The sequence below is a fragment of the Oryx dammah genome, unplaced genomic scaffold, assembly GCF_014754425.2.
Source record: "Oryx dammah isolate SB20612 unplaced genomic scaffold, SCBI_Odam_1.1 HiC_scaffold_3, whole genome shotgun sequence".
Classification (NCBI taxonomy): domain Eukaryota; kingdom Metazoa; phylum Chordata; class Mammalia; order Artiodactyla; family Bovidae; genus Oryx; species Oryx dammah.
Window position 1 is genome coordinate 85138015 of NW_024070187.1, and position 20526 is coordinate 85158540.

At 37.9% G+C, this 20526-nt stretch overlaps 1 protein-coding gene across 7 annotated transcripts in view; it reads left to right on the forward strand.

The window, feature by feature from the left end:
- The window catches only part of RUFY3 (RUN and FYVE domain containing 3), a 95362-nt gene that overhangs the window by 33747 nt on the left and 41089 nt on the right, over positions 1–20526 (forward strand). For 2 of the 7 annotated variants that reach the window (XM_040237026.1, XM_040237023.1), the window contains exon 2: positions 6579–6632. The exons of the other annotated variants lie outside the window; for them this stretch is intronic. In XM_040237026.1, the coding sequence (XP_040092960.1) occupies positions 6579–6632 (54 nt within the window). The remainder of the gene's footprint in view (positions 1–6578; positions 6633–20526) is intronic. 7 annotated transcript variants of the gene reach the window in all.

Consider the following 20526-nt stretch of genomic DNA (forward strand, 5'->3'; position numbering starts at 1 on the left):
ATATTTTAGAGAAAACAACTTTATTTTTCTAGTTAAAAAATAATATATTCATATTTAAAAGGTCACAGAATACAGAAAAGTAAAAAATATAAAATTCATCTACGATTCTAGCACCTATCAGTAACCACTAGTGAGATTTAGTAACCAGATTCTCTTTTTTAATATATACACATGGAGTTCATTTACAAACTCACACAATTTTATACACATAAGTTGTGTGTATACCTGTGCTGTGTGACCTGCCTTTTTTCTCTCCACATCAGTAGATGGAAATCCTACCACCTCCTTTAATGCCTTAGTTGTTTGGATGTGCCATAAATTCTTTATTCCCTTATTACAAGTGTTTAGGTTATTTCTAAATTAAGCTACCACAAACATTCTTGGTGTATCATTGTGTTTCTGACTTGAACAATTTTCATTTTTAGAAGTGGAATTTCTGGCTCAAATAGTAATGTGTTTTAATTTTTTATACACGTTTCCAAGCTGCCATAAACATTAAAAAAAATTTAACGCCATGGTATCATGAATGTTCCCATTGGCTACCTCCTTGCAACTCATTTTTATCTGTGACTGCTGTAGTTGGTTGTGGTTTCTCACACTGATTAAAATCTGAACTCTCCAAGGAAACAGTGTGGTTTTTTAGGACAGTTGATTCAGTAGCTGTAAACTGCGTAACATTTTATCTGTTTTTCTGTTTTCTTTAAGCTAGTGACAATGTTCTATGCAGAAGGGGATGAGTTTTACTTCTGATTGTACACTGAGAAATTCCATGCATCTCTAAGATTGCTAGCATTTACTTTCTGGGGTTAAAAAAGCTGCTGGGGCTTTTTTTTTTTCTTTCTTCTAGAGCTGTAAAACTTAGGATATTTCTAAGATATACTCTGTCTTATCTGAGAATGTCACCGTGTCCTGTTCTATGGGCAGTAGCTATCCAGCAATTCTTTAACAAGGGCAGGGTGTCCCACAGTTTAACTCATTTCTAACTCTGTTCCCCTGAAGATAGCATCAGATCCCACAGGTCAAGGGCTCAGATCGTCAAGACTACTCCCTGACCCCCACCACACACAGACTTTGACTGCAAGTGGCAGGTCCCCAGGTTACCCACCATTTCTAGCTGACTGGGCTACAAATCGGAGGTTCCCATGACCTTCTCTCTCTTGAATTCACTTATTTGCTAAACAGCTCATACAACTCAGGGAAACCCTTACTTATGTTTCTAGTTTATGACAGGACGTGTTGGAGGATACAAACGTACAGCCAGATGAAGAGACATGTAGAGTGAGGTCTGGAAGGCCCAGAGCACAGAAGCTTCTGTCCCTTTCTAGTTGATGTACATCACCCTCCTGGTTCATGAATGTGTTCACCAGCCTGAAAGTTTTCAAACCCCATACTATTGGGATTTTAAGGAGACTTCCTCATATGGATAAGGTGTTGTCACTCAGTTGTGTCTAACTCTTTGTGACCCCATGGACTGCAGCCTACCAGGCTCCCCCGTCCATGGGATTTTCCAGGCAAGAGTACTGGAGTGGGGTGCCATTTCCTTCTCCAGGGGATCTTCCCGACCCAGGGATCAAACCTGGGTCTCCTGCACTGCAAGCAGATGCTTTACCCTCTAAGCCACATATGACCCGTCATTAACTCCATTTTCAGCCCCTCTTGTCTCTCCAGAGAAGTGGGAGTGGGGTGCTGATAATTCCAAACTTTTAATTATGGGAACCAACTCCCATTTGAGAGATCCCCAGAGTAATCTCATTAGAACAAAAGATGTGCCTAGTGTTCTTATCACTTAGGAGTTTATTAGATTTCAGGAGCCTGTGTTAGGAACTGGAAGTTAAAACCAAATATATATTTATTATTATAAATCACAGTATCACAATAACTTAATATTACTTTTTCCAGGATTGTTTGTATTTCCCTGCTAATAGTTTTTTTTTTTTTTTACTATACTTTGGGAATAAAATAGACCTTGGCCTAACTTACTGGTTTATTATAACAGGACCTGTTAGCTTTTTTTTTTTTTATAAGTTAGCTTGATAGTTCCTTTGCTAATATTTATTATTATGTTATCAACCCAATTACTGTTATTTTTTTCAATCCAGTCTTCTCTATCTCCTTTAAATAAGTATGGCAAATACTTAGAGGACTCCAGTTTGTAGCCAAATCAAAATACAGGACATGCATTGGTTTCTTGTAAATGTAAAGTTGACATTTATTACCTATGATGCACTAAGTACAGGTACTCTTTAAGTAACAATTATGTTCACAACAGTCCTTCAGAGAGTTATTTGTGATCAGTGATTGGATTTCAGGAAGGATTTCCCCTCAAGAAACTGTAATAAACTTTCAAAAAGTAACACTCTAAATCAAAGACACTATGGAAGCACCCTAAATGTCCGTCAACAGATGAATGGATAAAGATGTTGTGTTTGTGTGTGTGTGTGTATATGTCTGTGTGTATATATACACACACACAATGGAATATCACTCACCTATAAAAAGGAATGACATTGGATCATTTGTAGAGATCTGGAAGGACCTAAGAGTGTGTCACACAGAGTGAAGTAAGTCAGAAAGAGAAAAACATATGTTGAGTCATATATGTGGAGTCCTTTTGTATAGCACAGGGAGCTCAGTGCTCTGTGGTGACCTGAATTGAGTGGAGTGGAGGGAGATCCAAGAGGGAGGGGCTAGATGTATGCATATAGCTGATTCACTTCATTGTATAGCAGAAACTAACACAACAGTGTAAAGCAGTTATACCCCCAATAAAATAAAAAGAAAAAAGAAAACACACCTAGCCTCAAGGAGACAGTGTAACTTGTCTCTAAACTGGACTGTAACTCAGTTGTCTATAGGACAGACCCTATAGTAATAATACTGAAGAGAGAGTATATCAAGAAGAGAGATCTCACGAGCATGGGTACATAAACAGTGGAGAGGCACTTTGTGGCTATTCCAGTGCTTCTCAGGAGGGAGGGAGCTTCAGCCCTCCCCCCTGCCCCCTCCATCGTTGAGAGAGAAAAGGAGTAGCTACGCAAGGCCCAGCATCAAAGCCAGGGCCTCTTTCCCCAGACACACTGTGTCATCATTGAGTCAGCATGTGCCATGAGAGCAACTTTCTTACAGTATCACTAAATTTAAGTCAAGTAAATTAGTCTGCTCGTTTAGCCAGGAAATAAGCTATGCTTCCTTGAAAACTCACAGCCTTTGTACAGTTGCAGCCTGTCTCTTGTCTCTTGACTTAAACCATGTCTTCATTCAAATGGATCTTAAAAATAAGGTGATAGAGACTGTTAGGAGCAGCATTTTACCATTTAATCCAAGTGTTCAGAGTGGAGTGGTGGTCCTGATGTTACGTTGGTCTCATGGGACCAACCCTGTGACAATCCACACTCCTTTCCTTGTGAGTCAGTGTTCTGAGTGAGAACTGAGTAGCTAGCATAACTTTGGAAGCACCCATTTACCACTTGACATTTAGAGTGCACGTCTGGCACAATTCTGATCGCCACAGCTCTGAACTATGCTTTGTCTAGAGCAAAATTTAATCCAGACCTTATCTTCTGTATCAACCAGTAAGGTTCTATATTACTCTTCTTTGTAATCTGTGAATATGTATTATGGCAAAAATTTAAGGTAATATAGCTTTTTAGATCAGGTGAAACATACTCGAGGCAACAAACTACTACTCCTCCAAAAAGGAAATGTTCTGGGAAAGAGACAGGAGTTGGCTCTGCTGCCACACCTCTTCGATTCATATATTAGATGCTTTCGTTTTTGTTATTGTTGTTGTTTTAACAAGTTGAACATATTCCAGAGGGCACAATTTTTTAAAGAAATCTTTTATCAATTCTTGTTTGGGGGTTATAAAAGAATATTGCGGTATGCATTCTTTATTACAGTACAATTCTAAGCATGCCAAGGTAAAGTGGGGAACAACTTTAAAAAGAGAAAACATACCTGTTACCTTCCAGGGAGCAGGGCTGTCTCTTTTAAACTGATTCTATCACTCTGGCACTCATGATTTTAAATGTTGTTTTAGAAACAAAACAAAGTAAGTCTGGATGGAACAGAAAAGTGCTCTAGATGAGACATGCCAAGGGCAAGTCAGAGAGACCTCTTGTACCCACCACCCATTTCTACCTAGAAATTCACTTTCCTGAGCTCTTCTTTGCATAGATCTTGGAGATTCTGTATATTCTGCTTAACAAGATGGACTTCTATTAGGTGAAAAATGCAGCTTTTGGTTAAAGAAATGCAGACTAAAATAAGAATAGTCACTGATTTTCACAAGGTCATATAGCAAGTCTATATAGAAAAATAGCATGATTGTTAGAAAAATAGGTTCTTATAAATCTTTAAGCCTACACAATATAAATCTGTAGCACATTATATTTTCAGAGGATTATACTTGAAAATCATATATGCAAAGAATCTGTATATGATGTATTTTAACACAAATTCATTGTAAAATAATAGAATTATGCTTTTTCTGTATGAGACACTTTCTGAGTGTTCTACACATACTGATCCACAATCATAAAATCTAGTAAAAGCTCTGAAAGTGTTTTTCATAAGTTTGCCTGAACTTATTTGGTGCTGAAATATGACCTAAATTTACTTGCAGCTATTTATAGTCTTTATTGATTCTATTTAATTTGAATATCCATTCATTTCCTGCAGAAATTCTAATCTGCTTGCTTGTGACATGCTGCCCCAGGCCTTGCTAGTTCTGCATGTTTCTTGGCCTCGGTATTGCCATTTCACCTTTCTAAAAAAATAAAATTCTGAATTTCAAAGTTCATTTGGCCAGAAAATAATCAGATAAAAGATTCTGGACTGATGTTTACTCTTTCACTCGTTGCAACAGTGCTGTAAGATAGATACTGTTCTTGTCCGTGTTTTATAGATGAGGAGACTAAGAAAAAAAGAGATAAAGTCTCTGGACCAAGGTCGTAACAGGCAGTGAGGGGTGGAGCTGGGATGTGAGCCTGGGCAAAATCATTAATGGAAAGACAATACAAATGTAATAGAATAGAGATGCTTGCTTTTTATATTAGCTATCTTTGGGTCTGACCTAACAATAATCTATATATGTAGTTTTCGTTCCATTTTCATCACATGTCACCTTACTAGATCCCCATCTGCTTCCCTGTTTTCTGAAGTTAAATTTAAACTTTTTATATATTTTTGGGTTTTTTGGTACATTTTTACAGGATAACTGACCATATATTTGACACTGGAATGTACCCTTAGACGCCACTTGAAAATCACTATGCCACATGAGAACCAAACTTAACCAGTTTAATTACAGTGATAATTTAATAAACTTGTGAGAATAGGACAAATGATAAATTTCTTTTTCTAGATGGTTATTTCAAGTTATTGCTTCAGATCCAATGCTGACTTCCATGATAATTTTTTTAAGAAAGAGGGCTTATCATGGGCAAAGTATTCTTTGCTCACTTTCTTAGTTTTGTTATGCTTTATCCTCTGAGAACTTACTTTTATTTGCTAAGTATTTATACATATAAAATTCACATGACTTTGTGAGTTTAAGTATGAATGTTGCAGTTGTGTGTAATGGTTTCAGAGTTTCTGAAGGATGAAGCTCATCCATTTTGTAAAAAATTTCTGTAGGTTCTCAAATTTTATAGAACAGATAATCTTACAGCTTAAGACACTGTTAGAAGAAACTATAATGAAGTCTCTTTTATGTTTGAAATCTTGACATTCTTGTCCTTTTGCCTCACATGGAATATTCTGTATATAAGAATATTGAATTTATAGTGGGGAAGGAAATCCAAAAAAGAGGATCTGTATACATATAGCTGATTCACTTTGCTGTACAGTAGAAACTAACACAACATTGTAAAGCAACTGTATGCTAATCAAATTTAATTTTGAAAAACATTGAATTTATAGCAAGAGGAAAGAGTACTATACATTAAATTGAGTAAACGTCTATCTTTACTGAATTATAAGTGATTTGTTTTGTCTTCAAAACAGCAATTTTTCCTTTATTTTTGTTTTGAGGAAGGAGAACCATCGGGGTAGAGGGCTTGGGACAAGTATTTAGATTGTTCTTTAATTATTTTTACTGTCTAAGCCACTATTTATTTTAAGAAAAGTCACTAGTTTTCCATCATGATATTTGGCTTGAGTCTAAAAAACACTCCACATGTGTTTCAGCTTCACGGAAGGTCAAAATAAATATTAAATGAGGTCAATGGTATTCACACTTAGAATGCAAATCTTGATTTTCGGTGGGAAAAAAAAATCTGTTACTTTTTATGGGGCATACATCTTTCTCTCCTCTGATGAGAAGCTTCGAAATTGTTAATCTTAGCTTTGAGACATGTTTAACAGTCACAGTTGATATCTCTGCTTGGTTAGTGTCGCACGGCTCCTTGGGTTCGTTCCCAGCACTTTTCACTGCTAATCTCCTGGTTACGCCCAAAGAGTTCTAGGAGTCCCCCTTTCAGTTACCCCTTTTGATACCTTGTTTTTGATAACACTTTTCTTTCTTGGCTTGCATGACATTTTATCTTTCTTTTCCTTTCTTTTTGCCGTTTGCAAAGACTCTTGGGAGGATTTGACAGATTTGGTGGAGCAAATGCGCGATGATACAGAAGGTGCGTGCCACACCAGCATCTTTCAGCTTTTTTTTTTCTTTCTTTCTTTTTCTTTCTTTTAATTTTCTAACCACCTTTTGATCGTTTTCCATAAGAGGAAGTGTCCACTTTAGGTTTTATTTCCCATTGACAGTAGCTGGAGCAGTAAGCATGTTTGCCAGATTGTCCATGCAGGTGCTTCATACAGGAGTAGGGTTTTCAGAGTCTTGCATTTAAAATCTTTATGGTTCCAAGTAAAGTGGCATTAATATGTTTATGCTGTTCCTTTAGGATATTTGTTAAATGACATGTTCAAAGGGGACTTTATTTCAAGATTGTATCGATTTTTTCTATGTCTGTTTTTTCATTTGTTTCTTAGGAAAATGTAAATGTTTTTATATCATTCATTTAAAAATGTATATATACATCTGTGTGTGTATATATATATATATGTGTGTGTGTGTGTATGTATATGTGTATATATATATATATATATATATATATATATATATACCTATTTCTGTGAATTCCACAAACAGTTTAGAAACAAACAGACCCCAGGAACTTCAAATATTTTGTCTGGAATGTTGCTCTGATTTGTAGATTTCCATCACAGTAAGCACCTTGAGCTTAGTCATCTTACAGCATTCCTTTCTGGTGGAATTTCTTTGACAAGTAGCACATACATTTTAATGCATGAAGGCTCCCAACCAGTAATTATTTTTTCCATAATTGGTACCTTACTTTAAGGAGCTCAAGGTGATTTACACTTTTTATAAGAAAAATTGAAGTCTGGCTCCACTTCACTGTATCATTGTACTTTCTCCCACTTTGGTTGGGCAACTGAAAGCCCCCCAGCTTCAGTGTACATTCTCTTAGCGCACACCCACCCACCACTCTGCCCACACTGGCCTTTCCACTGACTGCATGAGCTGCACTCAGCCTCCTCTCCTGCCTTGTTCCCATGACATCCCAACCAGAACATTCACTCCCCTTCTCTCCACACCCAGAAGCACTCCCTGACAGCTTTGACACAGTTCATTTTTCAATAAACTCAAGTCCTGCAGAACTTGGAGCTTAAGGTTTTTCACTTGTTCTCTCCTTCTTGTGTGTTTACATTCTTAGCTAAAGTGTAAAATCCTTGAGAGCAGAGACTGTCTTAAAATTCTTGGTACTCATATCAACTTGGGATAGTATTGTCCTTGGTAGATTTGGTCACACTGAACAAAAATCTAGGTCAATTTCTCTCTCCAATGATGCCCAATAGTTTCTTCTTCAGCACTTTACTTTCAATGAGTCAATTATCCTGAGTTTCATGCCATTTCCTAGAATCAAACTATCTATTTATTCCGTCTTAGGTTTTACTTTTAATATAGTTAGCTATATGTATTCTAAAGAAAAAAACAGATCAGTATTGTCTAGTCCCGAGAGTTTCTAGACAAGGAAAAAAGAGAGCCGTGTTGATTCATTCAGTGAGTACTGTCTACTATGTTATCTGCCATTTTGATTATGATTATTATTTACCAGACACTAAACAGGTTTAAGGTTTTGATTCCTTTAATAGACTTCATACATAAAAGCCAACAAATCTGTGTCCTTCTTAAGAGACTTCTTCTCTATGACTTAGTCCTGGCAAAATTCTGTTGCTTTAATATGAATTACTGCTGTAAGAATCAAGCCTACTGTGTGAGTCAGCCTCCTCTTTTTCATTTCTTTTTTGATGAAATTTTTGTGAATCATTAGCGGGGAAATCAGAAAGGGGAAAAAACAAGATATAAATTTTTTTGAAGTATAACTGAACTATATTGTATTAATTACTGCTGTACGGCAAAGTGACTCAGTTATACATATAAAGTGAACGTGAAAGTGAAGTCACTCAGTCATGTCCGACTCTTTGCGACCCCATGGACTATAGGCCAGCAGGCTCCCCCATCCATGGGATTCTCCAGGCAAGAACACTGGAGTGGGTTGCCATTTCCTTCTCCAGGGGATCTTCCTGACCCAGGGATTGAACCTGGGTCTCCCACGTTGTAGGCAGACGCTTTATTGTCTGAGCCACCAGGGAAGTCCATACGTATATATGGATATATATATGCACATCCTTTTTCATATTCTTTTTGATTATGGCTTACCATAGGAATCTGAATATAGTTTCCCATGCTATACAGTAGGGCCTTGTTGTTTATCCATTCTATGCATGCCAGTTTGCATCTGCTGATCCCGGACGCCCACTCCATCCCTCCGCCAATCCCCTCCCCTTTGGCAACCACCAGTTTGTTTTCAGTGTCCCTGATTCTGTTTCTGTTTCATAAATAGGTTACTTTGTGTCATATTTTAGGTTCCACAAATAATAAGTGATGTCACATGGTATTTGTTTTTCTGATTGACTTAGTGTGATAATCTCTAGTTGAATCCAAATAGCAAATAGCATTATTTTGTGCTTTTTTTATAGGTGCAAAGAACATTATTTCATTCTTTTTTATGGCTTAGTAATATTCCACTGTATGTATGTACCACATCTTATTTATTCTTTCCTCTGTTGTTGGACACTTAGGTTGCTTCCATTTCTTGGCTATTGTGAATAATGCTGCTATGAATATAAGGGTGCATGTAAGAAGATGTGAGTTGTATTACTTTGATGATCCCTACCAGTAAAGTGGAATATGCTAATGTTAGCCAAGAACCTTTTTACAGGAAAGTCTTACTGCAATATAGCTTAAAAAAGAAAATCAGAGTCAGGGAAGGAAAATGGCTTTACTTGTTAACTCTTTTGAGTCATTTCATCCTTGCCTTTTGTATAGAATTTTCTGCATCTTGTGTCTCGTTTCAGTTATATGAAATACTAGAATTTGTGTGTCAGGCTTCCCTGATGGCTCAGATGGTAAAGAATCTGCCTGCAATGCAGGAGACACTGGTTCAATCCTTGGGTCAAGAAGATCCCCTGGAGGAGGGCGTGGTAACCCACTCCAGTATTCTTGCTTGGAAAATCGCATGGACAGAGGAGCCTGGCAGGCTACAGTCCACGCAGCCGCAAAGAGTTGGACCCAACTGAGTGACTAACACTTTGACTTTCACTATGGAGTATTACCCACACTTAACACCCATAGCAGCTCAGGGTCAGGAGAGGAGCCTACAGTCAGACCTGGAGAAAGCTACTGATGTATGGTAGGCTCAGATCTTTTCAGGAGACCCTTCACTGCTGAGCTGCTTTAATTATATTTCTTATCAGTTATTATGGCTGTGTCATAAGCAGTGGCTTTTTAATAGGCAAAATGTTAACACTAGCTTCCATTTTCCTGAAAAACTGCTTTTTAAAATACCAAACTCTAGGAGGTCACAGATTTGAACTGTTCATTTTGGGGTTTGATTTTTCTTGTGTTTTGTTTTGATTTTGGCAAGATTGAAGGTTTTTCCAGTGAACTGATTTCGTACAGTGATGATTGGTTTTACAGTCAACGTGTCTATAACTTACGTCTGGTAGAATACAAAATGTCTTCTTAGGACAGAATTGTATCATGTTTACAACACTGATCAATTATCTCACATATCATCTCATTATGTGCTATTAATTCAGGTTGAAAAGTTTTGAAACTCACTAAAAGATTATGAAGACTAAACGCAATAATAAAAGCACATGGTTTACCCTCTTTAGTTTCTCACTAAACACTGAATTCCTATCTGTACTTATTACAAACCTTTTAAACAGATTCTGTATATTTGCAGTTACCAGATTACTCATCTCTCTGAGCACTGGGGTGGCTGGGATGTTATTTGAATTAGGGAAATAATATACTTGTGTGAAATAATACCTGATCAAGATAGCTTACTGGTCCCTTGATGTATTTCATGAGTTAAGACTTGATGTCCGTCACCTTGAAAAATGGAAGGACTATATCTAAGAGATTTGTTTTAGCATCTAGTACTGTATCATACATATGTTCAATGAAGGTTTATTTTTTTTTTTTAATTTTTATTTAGTTAGTTTTGGCTGCACTAGGTCTTTATTGCTGCATTATTTTTCTAGTTGCTGTGAGCAGGGACTACTCTTCTACTTGCGGTGCTTGGGTTTCTCATTGCAGAGGCAGCTCTTGTGGAGCACAGTCTCTCGGGCACATGGGGTCAGTAGTTGTGTCACATGGGCTTAGTTGCTCCGGGGCATGTGGTATCTTCCTGGACCAGGAATTGAACACAAATCCCCTGCACTGGAGGAGAAGGCAATGGCAACCCACTCCAGTACTCTCGCCTGGAAAATCCCATGGACGGAGGAGCCTGGTAGGCTGCAGTCCATGGGGTCACAGAGAGTCAGACACGACTGAAGCAACTTAGCAGCAGCAGCCCCTGCATTGGCAGGGAAATTCTTAACTACTGAACCACTAGGGTAGTCTCTGAAGGCTTATTTTAAATTAAATAAAATTGTTTAATTTATCTATGGAGGACCATAATACTTTTGAAAGCTAACAATTTTTTATTCTTAGTACAGCCTAAGCATTTCTAAATATTTAACACACATGAGCTTGTTTAATCTTCAGAACCCTATCATCATCTTATGGATAAAAGAAGTCAGGCCTGCAGAGTTAAGAAATTTTCACAGTGGAATACTACTCAGCAATAAAAAGGAACAAACTATTGATACCCTGGATGGATCCCTCAAGAATTATGCTGAGTGAAAACAAATAAAGCCAATATTAAAAGTTACATATTTTTTGATTCCATTTATATAACATTCTTGAAATGACAGCACTACAGAAATGGAAAATAGATTAGTAGTTGCCCTGGGTTATAACAGGGTAGGAGGCAGGAGGGAAATGCTTGTGGCTATAAAAAATCAAAATGAGGGATCCTTGTGACACAGTTCAGTGTCGCATCCTGGTCATCATAAGTTACTCTAGTTTTGCAAAATCTTACCTTTGGGAGAATTAGGTTAAGTGTACACAGTATCTCTCTATTATGTCTTACAACTGCTTGTGAAGCTACAATTATCTCAAAATGGTAAGTGCAAAAAAAAGAAAGGAAAAAAGAAACTTGCTTAGGGTTACACAGCTAAGGGAAAAGTTCAAATGCCAGCAAACTAGTTGCAGAGCTGTGCTCACCCACTATACCAAAGTTCAAACCTAGTTGACTCTCAAAAATACTTTTCATCAGAACTCCACACACACATCATTTATTTCTACAGAAGTTTCATGAAACAACACATAACCTTAATATATGGGACATACTATAATAAATCGACTTTTTATACCCCAGTAAGGAGTTGTGGCAATGGCACCCCACTCCAGTCCTCTTGCCTGGAAAATCCCATGGATGGAGGAGCCTGGTGGGCTGCAGTCCATGGGGTCGCTAAGAGTCGGACACGACTGAGCAACTTCACTTTCACTTTTCACTTTCATGCATTGGAGAAGGACATGGCAACCCACTCCAGTATTCTTGCCTGGAGAATCCCAGGGATGGAGGAGCCTGGTGGGCTGCCATCTATGGGGTTGCACAGAGTCAGACACAACTGAAGCGACTTAGCAGTAGCAGCAGCAAGGAGTTGTGAACTTTAGTTTGATAGTCCAGTTTCCTGTACTGCCTCTCTGTTATATATCCATTTTAGCTCTCGCTGCCAAGATATAAGCAAAGGAGCTCTTCCAGCATTGCCAGTATGTTGCGTTCTGTTCCAGCCTATAATTGTTGGCACCCTTTAAAGCCTGGGCCAGTGATCTTGCATCCTTCTATTTTGCTTCAAATCATCTCCTCTGATGAAAACATCTTATTTCTAATCATTGCACCCATTATCCCTTTGCTAGTAATTATCCAACCCCAAACTTTAGTTTGTATTTACAACTGTGTGATAAAAATTATTATAGAATGCTTCCACATCATTGGATCCTTTTTTTTTTTTTTTTACCCTTTACTTCCAAAACAGTTATTCAGTGTTTTTCATTTCCATTTTTAGCACAGTATTCCAGGCTCACAGGGTGAAAATGTTAGGTTATTCTTCACTCCTGTTTCCTTAACAGGTTAAGCCATTTTGATCCTCTCCCCAAAATTCTTCAAATTTACTTTGCATAATCCTTTAAGGAGCTTCCCAGGTGACGCTAATGGTAAAGAACCCACCTACCAATGCAAGAGATGTAAACGATGCGAGTTTGATGCCTGGGTCAGGAAGATCCCCTGGAGAAGGGCATGGCAACTGACTCCAGTATTTTTGCCTGGAAAATCCCATGGACAGAGGCTGGTGGGCTACATACAGTCCACAGGGTCGCAAAGAATCAGACACAACAAGTGACTTAGCACGCACGCAGTCATCCTCAAACAGGGTTTTAATCATATGACTTCCCTGCTCAGAACCCACAGTGGGTTCCCATTGCCTGCTTCTTGGATATGCAGGAAGTGTAGTGTTAACAGACCCGTCATTTAACTCTCCCCTTCCTGTTTTCTGATTGTCCCCAGCAAGAGCTCCCCCCTGTGTTCTTATCTCCCTCGCCTCATTTCACATTCCCATTCCCACCACGTGGAATACTTTCTCCCATGTTGTCTGTGAGTTTATATTTAGGTTCTGCCTCAAATCCTGTACTGCAGTTATCATGCGTTTATCTTTATATTGCTTTTGGTATTGTCTCATTTGGAGCACAGGTGTACTGTATTCCAGGAAGTTAAATTAAGGGTAGAGATTATTCCTGTATTTTGTCAAGATTGGGATTTACTATGCTTACAAACTAAAAAACCATCCTATTACTGTTTCTTGGATACTGGTCAAGGAATGAAAGACTTTATTATCCATGACACAGTGGGCAGTTCCTCTTGCATAAGAGTTGCACCTGGGCGCATCAGGAAGATGCTGTGTGCATGGTGTTTCTGTGTTGCAGCTGAGGAACACTGAGTTTGGGGAACAGATACTTTTATAGGAAGTGCAGGAAAGCCTCATCATCTCTCACGATGATCAGTTGCAGAAGCAAGCCAAGGAAATGGCCTGGGTAATAGAGCAATCAGGGCCTGGCAGTCTTGATACAACCCATGAAGACTTACAGTAGTGCATGAAGTCCCAGAACGGTTGTCCTCTCTCCATATCTTACAAGTTAGATAAAAAGGCATGAGAAATTTCCCCAGCATCACTCAGGGGATGTGAGAAAGACAGCTCTAACTCTTCTAGATCAGAGATCTAACTGTTCTAAGTCACAGTGTGCCCCCTAATATTTAAATTGTTTCTATGGAATAAATTGAGCAGAGCAAAGAACTCTTGAATTTGTACTTAGCACCTAAATTTCTTATGTTGCATAAAAACAAAGCAGATTGACAATTGTCCCAACTTCTAGATGTTCCCAGAAATAATCTGGGTATTCTTCAGTGGTGTGGAAGGAATTCTTCAGGTAAAGGTACTTGAAGAAGCCTGGGAAACTTGCCGAAACTAAACTTGATTATAGTACCCTATAGGAGCCCAGTGAAGAGGAGATCAGTGTGATTTCCTAGGGAACTCTTGGACAAGCTGGATTAGAAATGAACATCTTTTAAAAATTAGAAATGATTACCTAAAAGAAAGCAGTGTTTTCCTCTATTGCTCACAATGTTCTGACTCTGAATGCGGGTTTTTTCTTTTTCTCACACCCACCAGTTCTCCAACATCACTTCAATTCGGACTCTATCTCCCTAGGGTTAACACAGGCTCCACAAGATGCCCCCTCACTTTCAATACGGATCACAAGTCTAAGTTGTCATCAGCATTCACTCCCTATTCACCCTTCCTCCCAGTTCCTGACAACTATACTGACCTACTTCATGTTTCTATAGATTTGCCTCTTCTGGACATTGCATATAATGTTTGTGAAGAATTGGCATTAATTCTTTAAATGTCTGGTGAATCTCAATAGTGAATCTGGTTTTGGCCTCTTCTTTATGGGATGTGCTTTTTATTATGAATTTAATATCTTTACTTACTGTAGTTCTATTCAGATTTTCTATTTCTTCTTAAATCAGTATTGTCCTTGGTAGATTTAGTCACACTGAACAAAAATCTAAGTCAGTTTCTCTCTCCAATGATGCCCAATAGTTTCTTCTTCACCACTTTACTTTCAATGAGTCAGTTATCCTAAGTTGTCACCCATGCTCTCATCCACCAGCTCTAAGTTAGAGGTTTTCATGGCCCCCTCCTCAAGTTTTATAATTTGCTAGACCAGTTCACACAACTGAGGAAGAGTTTACTTGCTAGATTACAGGTGGTTTCTAACATAACACAACTCAAGAACAGCCAGATGAAAGAGATGCATAGGAGCACAAAACTTCCCTACCTTCTCTGGGCACATCGCCCTCCCATCACCTCAGTATGTTCAGAAGCTCTCTGAACCCTTTCATTAGGTTTTTATGGAGCCTCATTATGTAGGCCTCAAATGATTATGATTTAATCATTGATTAAAACCTGGTTCCTTGTAGCTCAGATGGTAAAGAATCTGCCTGCAGTGCAGGAGACCCAGGTTCAATCCCTGGGTCGGGAAGATCCTCTGGAGAAGGGAATGACCACCCACTCCACCCATTCTTGCCTGGAGAATCCCATGGACAGAGGAGCCTGGTCGGCCACAGTCTGTGGGGTCACAAAGTCAGACACGACTGAGGCACAACTGAGCGACTGATAATACTACTACTCTTATGATTGCACTCTCCAATCTCCCGCCTCTCTCCCCTCCCTGGATTTGTAGGTGGGAAGTGATGGCTGAAAGTCCCAACTTATCGCACCACTGGTTTCCCCTGGCCACCAGTCCCCCCAACACCCCCACCCCTCACCTCACCCCCCCATGCTGATAGGAGGCTTTCTAAAACTCACCTCACTAGCATAAACTCTGATTGAGAGGAAGTTGTTAGGAATAACAAAGATACTCCTTTTACCTTTGATGTGGAGCTATTTCAGGAACTAGAAAGAAACAGAATATAACAAAAGATGCTCCTATGGCTTTTATCACTTGGAAAATTATTAAGATTTTAAGAGCTCTGTATTAGGAAGTGTGGACAGAGAGAGAGATTGATTGATCTCTTTATTTCACAATACCTGATTAAAAACGAGTAAGAGTATACAGGTGAGTGGCTTTGGAATACTAAATATCCAGAAAAACTTATTCATTTCAATGCTAATGGCAGTCAAAAGGGAATTTTTTTGTTATGTTCAGGGAAGAAGAAAACAGCACTAAATTCTTACTGGAGGCTAGCAGGTAAACCATGACCTGAAGCAAGAGAAAGCAGAAACTTTTTAATTATGGAATTTTCCAAATACATAAAGTAGAGAGAGTAACATAAGAAACTTAACTTTTCCATCACTCAGCTTCAATTATTATCACTGTATGCTGATCTTATTTCATCTATCAGCCCCCACATTTTTCTAGAGTATTTTAAAGCAAACTCTAAACATTGGTTTATTACCTGTAAATATTCAGTACCACACCTAACAAAATTAACAATAATTTCCTAATAGTATGTACTGTTCAGCCCATTTTCAAAGTCTGTTGTCAGTTTTTTAAAATCAGGATCCATATGCTATATTTTATGTCTCAAGTTTTAGTTTTTTTTTAATTAAAACTTTATTGAGGTATAATTCATATATCATTAAGGGTTACCACTTTAAACTGTACAGTTCAGTAGTTGTTAGTATATTCACAAAGTTGTACATTCATCACCACTGTCTAATCCCAGAATATTTTCTTCGCCCTGTAAAGAAACTCTGTACCCATCAGCATTCACTTCCTATTCACCCTTCCTCCCAGTTCCTGACAACTATACTAACCTGCTTCCTGTTTCTATAGATTTACCTCTTCTGGACATTTCATATAATGTTTGTGAAAAATTGGCATTAATTCTTTAAATGTCTGGTAAATTTCAATAGTGAAACAATCTGGTTTTGGCCTCTTCTTTACAGGATGTGCTTTTTATTATGAATTTAATATCTTTACTTACTATATAGATCTATTCAGATTTTCTGTTTCTTCTTGAGTCAGTTTTGGTAGTTTATCTTTATTAAAAATTGTCCTTTTTATCTAGGTTATCTAATATGTTGGCATACAACTGCCCACACAATCCTTTTTGTTTCTGTGAGGTCAGTAGTAGTGTCTCCTCTTCGTTTCTAATTTTAGTAATTCTTTTTCTGTTGGGCAGTCTATCCATTTGTCAGTGTTACTGATCTTTTCAGAGTCAACTTTGAGTTTCATTGGTTTTTCTCAGTAGTTTTATTTGCTGTTGATTTCTAATCTTTATTATTCTTTTCTCCTTAGGGCCTTCTACTGATAAATGTATTTATTGATTGCCCTTGAGGAATCTATCTATAAAATCATGGAATTAGGACATACTGGAGCTAGAAGCACTAGTTCACTGCTTCACAAACATCAATGTGTATACCGATTGGTTTAGGTTTTGGTTGAAGTGCAGAATCTGATTCCGTTGTAACATTGGGGGGCAAGTTTTCCCACTTTGCTTCCAGGCAATGCCAATGTTGATGTTCTAGGACCACACTTGGAGTGGTAAGAATCTAGGTCATTTGGTATCAGAGTTGTTAGTGGGGTTTTTCAAGCCATGTTGTTTCTCCCCATTCCAGGCATATTAGTGTGCCCCCTGCTTGAGAATTAATGCTGTGATTAGTTATGAGTGATACAGGTATGTGATGTCTCTTAAAAAAAAAAAAATTACTGAACAAGTAATTTTACAGTTGAGGAAACTGAGGCCTCAGAGAAGTAAGGTTCTCTGCCTGGCATCATATAATAAGCTAAGTAGCACAGATGATTCAGGTCAAATAGAGTAAGGCTATTGGGTGGATATAGTCTTTCTGCTGATAAGGCTTAATTTTACCAAAGTATATCTTTGAGTATGCTATTACTAAGAAAAGGTAGCAATCAGGATAAATAAATTTATTTTATTTATTTATTTTTTAGCCCTACCACACAGCATGTGGGATCCTAGTTCCCCAACCAGGGACTGAACCCATGTCCCCAGGAGTGGAAGCATGGAGTCTTTTAAAAAAAAAATTCATTTTAACATAATGTAGGAACTGTCAAAACTAGGTCTGAAAATATTTCAGGCGGGTAAACTGACAACATGGAAGCATGTAGTCTTAACCACTGGACCACCAGGGAAGTCCCTCTAGTTAAATTTTCTTAACTCCTTTAACGGATTTCAACCCAGAGAAAATATTATTTAAGTGAATTTCCTTTTTATTATTCTTGAGTAGAAGCTTATTTGATATCTCAAATGAAATTAAGGAGAATAGACACAGATATAGATACATAGATAATCTAAGGGCCCTAAGACTTTATTGATTATTTTTATTTTTTTAATTTATTTTTTAATTTTAATTGAAATATAATTGCTTTACAGGATTTTGTTGTTTTCTGTCAAACCTCAACTGAATCAGCCATAGATATACATATATCCCCTCCTTTTTGAACCTCTCTCCCATCTCCCTCACCATCCCACTCCTCTGTATTAATACCGAGCCCCTGTTTGAGTTTTCTGAGCCATATAGCAAATTCCCATTGGCTATCTATTTTACATATGGTAATATAAGTTTCCATGTTACTCTTTCCATACATCTCACCCTCTCCACCTCTCTCCCCATGTCCATAAGTCTATCCTCTGTTTTTCCATTTTTTCTATTGCTGCCCTGTAAATAAATTCTTAAATACCATTTTTCTAGATTCTGTATATATGTGTTAGAATATGATGTTTATCTTTCTCTTTCTGACTTACTACTCTCTGTATAATAGGTTCTAGGTTCATCCACCTCATCAGAACTGATTCAGATACATTCCTTTTTATGGCTGAGTAACATTCCATTGTTTATACGTACCACAACTTCTTTATCCATTCATCTGTTGATGGGACATCTAGATTGCTTCCATGTTCTAGCTATTGTAAATAGTGCTGCAAAAAACAATGGGATACACATGTCTTTTTCAATTTTGGTTTCCTCATATACCTATGAGTGGGATTGCTGGGTCATATGGTGGTTTTATTCCTAGTTTTTTAAGGAATCTCTATACTATCTTTCATATTGATTATTTTTAGATGAATATTGAGTAAAAATTCATAATTCTTTTATATAAATTTGTCATCAAATTAGTTAAATGGTGTTTTATTACAAGGTCTTTTTAGTACTTTCAGTAATTTCTTTCACTGTAATGGGCAATTCATTTTATGCTTAATTTTATACTCTTAAGAACTGTTACAACAGAAGTTCAAAATAGCTTTATTTAGGAATTATTGGTCTTCAGTCATTTTGAACTTCAAGTAAGCTTTCCTGTCAATATCTTTCTGTTAGTTGGTCATTTTAAATCTCATATTAATGCTTTTAGGTATCATTGGGAAATTTCTCTATGACAACTGTTTTAAGATAAAAGTTAAGATAAAAGTTATTGTTGTACTACATATGAATCATTCCCACTTTACCAAAAATTGGGTATGATGTAGCATACTTAATATTAACATAATGTTAAATATAATTTACTTTCCTTCAGTTATTAATAAAACATTTCAGTATTTCTCCATATGCACATTCGTCATTGCATTGTGAAAATGAAGATCACTGAGTCATGTCCAACTCTTTTGCAACCCCATGGACTATACAGCCCATGGAATTCTCCAGGCCAGAATACTAGAGTGGGTTGTCGTCCCCTTCTCCAGGGGATCTTCCCAACCCAGCAATCGAATGCAGGTCTCCCACACTGCAGGTGGATTTTTTACCAGCTGAGCCGCCTGGGAAACCCATCATTGCACAATAAAGAGGTAAAATAGGATGTTGGAGAGATGATTGGTTTGCAGAATAGTGTGACTAAATGTCACTTAGCGATGTGACTTTGGGTCCATTTTTGTTATCACTATTCATTAGATGAGCCACATGACTGTAAAATTTATGAAAACTTCCTCATATGGAAATTAACAGCCTTAAAGAGGTGTAGCCAAGACCCATATGCTCTTAAAAGGACTTTGATTTGAAAACCAATATAGTTTATTATAACTGCAGTCATTTCTACAGGGTTTCTTTAGTCCACTGCTCCTGCTATATTTCCCATCAAGACTGTTTATGCTGCTGCTGCTGCTAAGTAGCTTCAGTTGTGTCCAACTCTGTGCGACCCCATAGAAGGCAGCCCACCAGGCTCCCCCGTCCCTGGGATTCTCCGGGCAAGAACACTGGAGTGGGTTGCCATTTCCTTCTCCAATGCATGAAAGTGAAAAGTGAAAGTGAAGTCGCTCAGTTGTGTCTGACTTTTAGCACCCCCATGGACTCTGGCCCACCAGGCTTCTCCATCCATGGGATTTTCCAGGCAAGAGTACTGGAGTGGGGTGCCATTGCCTTACCACCATCCAAATATAGAAACAATCAAATAATCACCAAAACTAGAAACACAGAAGTTACTCTCCATTCTTTCAATCCACATGGTCATCAAGTCATGAAATCCAGACATTCTACCTCTAGAAGTCTCTCAAAGCCAACTCCCTCTTTTCCACACAGCACTCACTGCTCTAGTTCCATCCCTGATCATAATTTCTCTCCTCAGCTTTTGCAGTAAACCCTTACTTGCTCTTGAGCTCTGAGTTCTTAGTCCCTTCTGGTCCATCTTCTACAAGGCTGCTAGAACAGCTTCTCTAAAATTCAGATCTATGACATTACACCTCACATCAAAATCTTCACTGGCTTTAAGGTAAAATCCATGTTCCTTGAACAAAGTCCTTAGCATCTCTCCCTTACCTATTTCCCTTGTCTCATCTCACAGGTCTTATTTATATGTATCATAAACTTACTGCATTTTCTTCCATTTTGTTTTCCTCCACATGCCATGTTTTTTCATATTTCTGTGCCTTCACGCTAGCTGTACTTCATTTCTGCTCCTTTCATAGCTCTCCTCCTAACCCTTCCTTGCCTAATTTCTCTTTATCCTTTAAGACTGAACTTAAAAATCTCATTCTC